This window comes from Arachis ipaensis, chromosome B08, assembly GCF_000816755.2.
Source record: "Arachis ipaensis cultivar K30076 chromosome B08, Araip1.1, whole genome shotgun sequence".
NCBI classification, from domain to species: Eukaryota; Viridiplantae; Streptophyta; class Magnoliopsida; order Fabales; family Fabaceae; genus Arachis; species Arachis ipaensis.
The window spans coordinates 19078913-19085856 of record NC_029792.2 but is presented as its reverse complement, the minus strand read 5'-3'; the positions used below and the strand labels follow the sequence as shown (position 1 = coordinate 19085856).

Sequence of the window (6944 nt, the reverse complement as noted above, 5' to 3'; positions counted from 1 at the left end):
ACAAAATAATACACAAAATATACCTATTCAGTATTTTTGTCAAAAAATAAAGTATAAGTATTAAATATAAGGCATATATTTTCTTACAATTTTATATTTCAAAATTTTTAGTTTCTATTCTCATCAATTTCCTAACCAATATCAATAGAAGTAAAATTGTGTAAACTATTAGTTTTTATCATAAAATATTTAAATGCTGATAACTATAGTAATAAAATATATAAATTAACAAGAAACAAATTAAAAGTCATGCTCTTTTATATCTTTCAAACTAAAATCGTGAGTAATCAAATTATCAAATATTTCATAATCTGAAATAATAGTTAGTTAATTAGTTAATTTGAGGGACACAATGGTCATTAACCACAGATGTTCAAATGCTAAGCGTGTGAACCCGAAAATGGCACACGTGCGCAGGCCATAAACCCTAATCCTTTGTGGGCTTTCTCCTTCGATCACTCTGGATCGACATGGCTTCCCGCAGGCTCTTCTCCTCTCTGCTCCGATCAACCCTCCTTCGTTCTCCGCAGGAATTTCATCCTCCCACCACTTCTCGCCCATTCTCTTCTTCTCCTCTTTCTCCCATCGCTGTAACTACCTCTTCATTTTACTCATTTTCCTTTCGCTTTTCGTGCTTGAATTTTATTATCATGCTTTTTAATTTACCTTTTTGTATGTAACATTAGACTTATAATGGTTTCGGTGATGAACGTGTAGGTTGAGCTAAGCTTCGTAATGTGATTTCAGCTTTTATATGTTCGAATCATTATAGATTTAGAATTATATGATATAACATAAAGTTAGCACTATAAATACCATTTGATTTAGTATAATCCTGAAATGTGATTAAACTCGGTTATGCTAATATGCTCTGTTAAATCCTGCTTTTTTTACTTATGGCTGATTGAATAACAAAACAGTTCTTTGAACTTGGAATTAGCTTCTTTGGTGTTTTAGTCAGCTTATAATCTTAACGAGCGAGTTTTGTTTCCTTTTTTTTTCTTTTTAAATGTTCCCCCTACCTGAAGTGTTATGATGTTTCATGCTTCTGTTATTCCGTCTTTCGCATTGGAAGTGTGTTCTTGGATTTTAGGCGTTGTCCTTATGGGATATGAGCTCATATGGCTGAATGCTCATGTGATTTCCTGCGCAGACTAGGGGATTATCTCGGTCTGAGGCATTAACAAGTTTCGAGTCCAATAATGGTTTAGTGTCTGAACTCCGGAGTTCTGGACTGGCTTCGTTTCAGCAGACTGCTATGTTTCGACCTTCTTTTTCCAGCAGGTTTATGTCAACAGCGACAGATTCTATTGGTTTTTCTGAAGATATTCCCAATCCTGTGCCAGATGTGCCTCCTCGCATCAAATTTAAGAGATTAGATAAAACTGGCAGGCACATTATGCAGGCATGTGACTACTTTGTATTATTTTAAGCAAGAAGAATTTAATTTCTATTTTTCTCATTGTGAAATTTGTTGGTTTTATCTTTTATGTTACATAGATTTTAAACAAGGAGGCAGTAGAGGAGGTGAGAGCGCAGAGAGAGATCCCTGACATAAAGCCTGGTTATATTGTGGAGCTCAAAGTGGTATGATAGGTTTGTTTGAAGAATTATTTATATTTGTGCAGTGCTTGTATTTTGTTCATTGTTTAACATGATTTGTATGTACTTCTACATTTGATATAACAGGAAGTACCTGAGAACAAGAGGCGAGTTTCTATCATTAAAGGCATTGTTATTGCAAGGCGTAATGCTGGTCTTAACACTACATTCAGAATTAGAAGGCTGGTGGCTGGTGTTGGGATCGAATCTCTATTCCCGCTGTAAGTATGAATTTCCCAATTTATAAATAGATCTCATTGCAGACAAGCTCTTTTGACTTGGTAAATTGCTTTGTGCTTCGTCATAAAAAATGAAAGATAACAAAAACATGGCTCCACTAAGAACTGACCATAGGTTGATGAACCATCAGTGTTATTTGATATTCTAGTTATATCACTTTATGAAAAAGGTTTGTGATTGTCATATAAACTTTCTGTGTTCCTTGTGTGCTCTTGCGTAGATTTTGGAATTGCATGTAACCCTGTTATAGAGTGCGTAGATTTTGGAATTGCATGTAACCAAAGCAGTTATAGAGTATAGAGTGCTATAGTAGCACTAAAGAACCATGGTGTTGAGTGGACAGTGACAGTTAAGAGCATGATGTAAATTGTATTCTACTATTAGTGATATTTAGTAATCCTCCTTTTGGGTTTCGAGAATATCCCCAAGGAGGCCGTAGGGGGAGGAGGACTGTTGTTTGCTATCTTCTACTTCTTTATTGGTTGTGCTTGTTTTAATGGCAAATAGTCATATTAATAGTCAGTTCCTAATACATATCCAATATGTGTAGGTATTCACCAAATATAAAGGAGATAAAGGTGCTAGACAAGAAGAGAGTCAGGAGGGCCAAACTCTACTACCTGAGGGAGAAAATGAATGCACTTAAAAACCAATAGCAATCTTCATCCTGATTGAAATTCTTTACAATTCATAATTTTGTTATACTTACCATGTGCATTAATATGCTTGCGGCTGTTTTCTCATGAATTAGATGTTTGTTTTAATGTAGCTTTGTTCCACCCAACTTTATGTAGTTGTGATTTCAGTCTGCAGGGGATGCCATGTTTTGAAAAGGCAATGTTTAGGAAATTGTAATAAGATGCTTTTATATTTAAATTTTCTCAAGGGCATGTTTGATCTTTACCGATGCTGTATTGAATCAGTAAAAATAGGATGCCATTTTTGCTGCAGTTTGCAACTATGATAGAAATGACACAGCAATGGCTTATTGGCTTATATGTTTTATCAGTATCTGATAGGTAAATTGCAAATTTTAACTCGAAAATATATTCCTTGTTGAATTAACTACACGCAGTAATTCCTCTTATGTATAAGAGAGTTATCTGCACAACCAAGTTAAACTCTAACTGCACATACGAGTTTACAAATAGAAGTTTCTGTTGTAGAATAAATAAGAATAAATAAATAAATTAGCAATGTATGAAAGAGAGAGAGAGGAGAAAAGTTTTGTATATAGATAATATATAGAGAGAAAATTATTGTTATTGATTGTTCGTATATATATGGCCTCAGATCATGTCCTATTTATACATGCATGAAGTGTTTATTTTTCAACCTTCATTTAATGTGATTCTCTTGAAAATGGGCATCCACATCCTTCATTCTTATAACAACACTCCCCTTTGAATGAGGATTATGCCTCGTTAAAACCTTACTTAAAAAAAAAAACCCAATAGGAAAAAACTTTAGTGAAGGAAAAAGAGTACAATATCCTTTATGATGGGGACTGTCTCATTAAAAACCTTGTCAAGAAAAACCCAATGGGAAAAAACCTGACCAAGGAAAGAGTACAGTCTCTCCCTCTTGTCGACGTCATTTAATGTCTCGAAATCGGTACATCCCAATCTGATGTACCAATCTTTTAAAAGAGAATTTATGGAGTGACTTTATAAATAAATCTATCAGATTATCACTTGAGCGGATCTGTTGGACATCAATTGTCCCTTGATTTTGAAGATCATGAGTGAAGAAGAATTTGGGAGAAATATGCTTTATTCTATCGCCTTTGATATATTTGCTCTTAAGTTGAGCAATGTATGCTGTATTATCTTCAAATAGGACAGTTGAAGCTATCTTCTGATTAATCAGTCCACATGATGACAGAATATATTGGATCAAACTCCTCAGCCAAAAACACGCGTGACTTGCTTCATGAATCGCTAGTATTTCGGCATGATTAGAGGATGTTGCAGCAATTGTCTGTTTCGTGGACCTCCATGATATAGCTATTCCACCATATGTAAACATGTATCTTGTTTGAGATCTCCCTTTATGTGGATTAGACAAGTATCCAGCATATGCATAGCTAACTAGTTGTGACTTGGATCCATAGGGATAAAACAATCCTATATCAACCGTTCCATGAAGATATCGAAAGATTTGTTTGATTCCATGTCAATGTCTTCTGGTTGGATAGGAACTATATCTTGCTAGTAAATTCATAGCAAATAATATATCCGGTCTTGTATTATTAGCAAGGCACATTAGAGTTCCAATGACACTAAGATATGGTACTTCAGGACCAAGAATATCTTCATTTTCTTTTTTAGGACGGAATTGATCCTTTTCCACATCCAAAGATCTTACGATCATTGGGGTACTCAAGGGATGTGACTTATCCATATAAAATCTTTTCAAGATCTTCTCTGTGTATGTTGTTTGATGAATAAAGATCCCATTTTTTATATGCTCGGTCTACAAGCCGAGACAAAATTTAATCCTTCCAAGATCTTTCATCTCAAACTCTTCTTTTAGAGTTTTTATAATTGTTGGAATCTCTTCAGGAGTTCCAATAATATTTAAATCATCAACGTACATAGCAATTATAATGAATCTAAATGCAGATTTCTTTATGAAAACACATGGACAGATATTATCATTCTTGAATCCATTTTTTGCCAGATACTCAGTAAGACGATTATACCACATTCGTCCAGATTGCTTTAGACCATATAAAGATGTTTGCAATTTGACTGAGTATAACCTTTGCGAATATTCATTGGATGGTTTAAATATCTTTAGTCCTTCAGGGACTTTCATATAGATATCCCGATCTAATGAGTCGTATAAATAGGCTGTTATCACATCCATTAAATGCATATGCAGTTTATGATATGCAGATAAACTGACCAAATAACGAAATGTTATTGCATCCACTACAGGGGAATACGTTTCTTCATAATTTATACCGGGTCTCTGTGAAAAACCTTGTGCTACAAGTCGAGATTTGTGGCGTACAACTTCATTTTTCTCATTTCGTTTTCTCACAAATACCTATCGGTATCGAACATGTTTTACATCTTTTGGTGTACGGACTACAGATCCAAAGACATCACGTTTTGTAAGTGAGTCTAACTCAGCCTTCATGGCTTCTTTCTATTTTGGTCAATCATTCCTTTGTCGACATTCTTCGACTGATCTTGGTTCAAGATCTTTACTTTCATGCATGATATTTAATGCCACATTATATGCAAATATTTCATTGACAATTGTGCTATTTCGGTCCCATTTCTCTCCTGTAAAAACATAATTTATCGAGATCTCATCATTTTCATAATTTTCAAGTACCTAAACGTCTTCTAGCGTTAAAACTATATCAGAATTCTGGACAACTGCAGGTGTCTTTACTATGTCTTTTTCAACAGGAATAGTATTTATCTCTTTTTTCTTTCGAGAATTTTTGTCTTTGGAACTGACAGGCCTGCTACGCTTCTGGCGTGTATTTGCTTCGGTGTTAATTTGTCCAACTGAGACATCAATTCGAATTAGGGCATTTTTCGCTGGTATATAAGATTTGGTTATCCTCTTTCTATCAGAAAATGCATCACGCAATTCATTTGCTATTCTTTACAAATGTATAATCTTTTGAACTTCTAGTTCACATTACCCTGATTGAGGATCTAAATGCATCAATGATAATGCATTCCAATTAAGTTCCTTTTCAGGAAGCTTATTCTCTCCCCCTAATGTTGGAAATTTTGATTAATCAAAATGACAATCCGCAAACCGGGTTTTAAATACATCTCCAGTTTGTATCTCAAGATACCTCACTATAGAGGGAGAATCATATCCAATATATATCCCCAATTTTCTTTGGGCTCCCATTTTGGTGCGACAAGGTGGTGCAATGGGAACATATATCGCACATCCGAATATTCTTAAATGGGAAACATTTGTCTGCTGGCCAAAAGCTAATTGTATAGGAGAGAATTGATAGTAACTCGTTGGCCTCAAACGAATAAGTGCTGCGACATGTAAAATAGCATGCCCCCAAATCGAGGTTGGAAGATTTGTTCTCATAAGTAAGGGTCTAGCAATTAATTGGAGGCGCTTAATAAGTGATTCTGCTAACCTATTTTGTGTGTGAACATGAGCTACTGGATGTTCAACACTTATTCCATTAGCCATACAATAAGCATCAAAAGTTTAGGGAGTAAATTCACCAGCATTATCAAGACGAATTGCTTTGATTGGGTTTTCTGAAAATTATGCTTTTAATCGAATAATTTGAGCAAATAATCTCGCAAACCCCAAGTTGCGAGAAGATAATAAGCACACATATGACCATCTCGAAGATGCGTCTATCAGGACCATAAAATATCTAAAAGATTCACAGAGTGGATGAATAGGTCCACATATATCACCTTGAATCCTTTCTAGGAATTCAGGGGACTCAAATCCAATCTTTACTAGTGATGGCCTTAAAATTAACTTCCGTTGAGAACATGCAGCACAACAAAATTCACTAGATTTAAGAATCTTCTGGTTCTTTAGTAAATGTCCATGGGAGTTTTCAATAATTCTCCGCATCATGGTTGTTCCTGGATGACCCAATCGGTCGTGCCAAGTTATAAATTCATTTGGGCTAGTAAACTTTTGGTTTATAGTGGCATGTGATTCAATTGCACTAATCTTGGTATAATATAACCCAGATGAAAGTGAGGGGAACTTTTCTAATATAACCTTTTTATTTGAATCATGAGTTGAGATACATAAGTACTCATGACTTTCCTCATTCATAATCTTAATATGATATCCATTTCGGCGAATATCTTTAAAACTCAACAAGTTTTTTAGAGACTTGGTAGATAATAGTGCATTATTTATTATGAATTTTGTTCCTTCGAAAAAGAAAATTATAGCTCTTCTGGAGCCTTCAATCACATTGTCTGAGCCAATAATAGTATTAACATATTCTTCTTTTGGCACAAGATGGGTAAAATATATATCACTTTTGAGAATGGTGTGCGAACTTGCACTATCCGCAAGGCAAACATCTTCACTATATGTCCTTGCTATTCTCTTCAAAGACAAATAATAAT

General features: G+C 34.7%; 1 protein-coding gene across 1 annotated transcript; it reads left to right on the top strand.

The window, feature by feature from the left end:
* Positions 347-2838, top strand: LOC107614213 (50S ribosomal protein L19-1, chloroplastic). Its single transcript, XM_016316443.2, has 5 exons — positions 347-590; positions 1154-1405; positions 1501-1587; positions 1690-1823; positions 2393-2838. Exons 1-5 carry the CDS (start codon positions 471-473, stop codon positions 2496-2498), a joined length of 699 nt encoding a protein of 232 aa, XP_016171929.1. The 5' UTR covers positions 347-470; the 3' UTR covers positions 2499-2838.

What these genes read in the sequence shown, in the direction of transcription:
- LOC107614213 (XM_016316443.2), top strand. Translation starts at nt 471, where the DNA reads ATGGCTTCCCGCAGGCTCTTCTCCTCTCTGCTCCGATCAACCCTCCTT. An exon ending in CTCCTCTTTCTCCCATCGCT is followed by an intron (nt 591 to 1,153) that starts GTAACTACCTCT and finishes TTTCCTGCGCAG; the next exon opens with ACTAGGGGATTATCTCGGTC. An exon ending in CTGGCAGGCACATTATGCAG is followed by an intron (nt 1,406 to 1,500) that starts GCATGTGACTAC and finishes TATGTTACATAG; the next exon opens with ATTTTAAACAAGGAGGCAGT.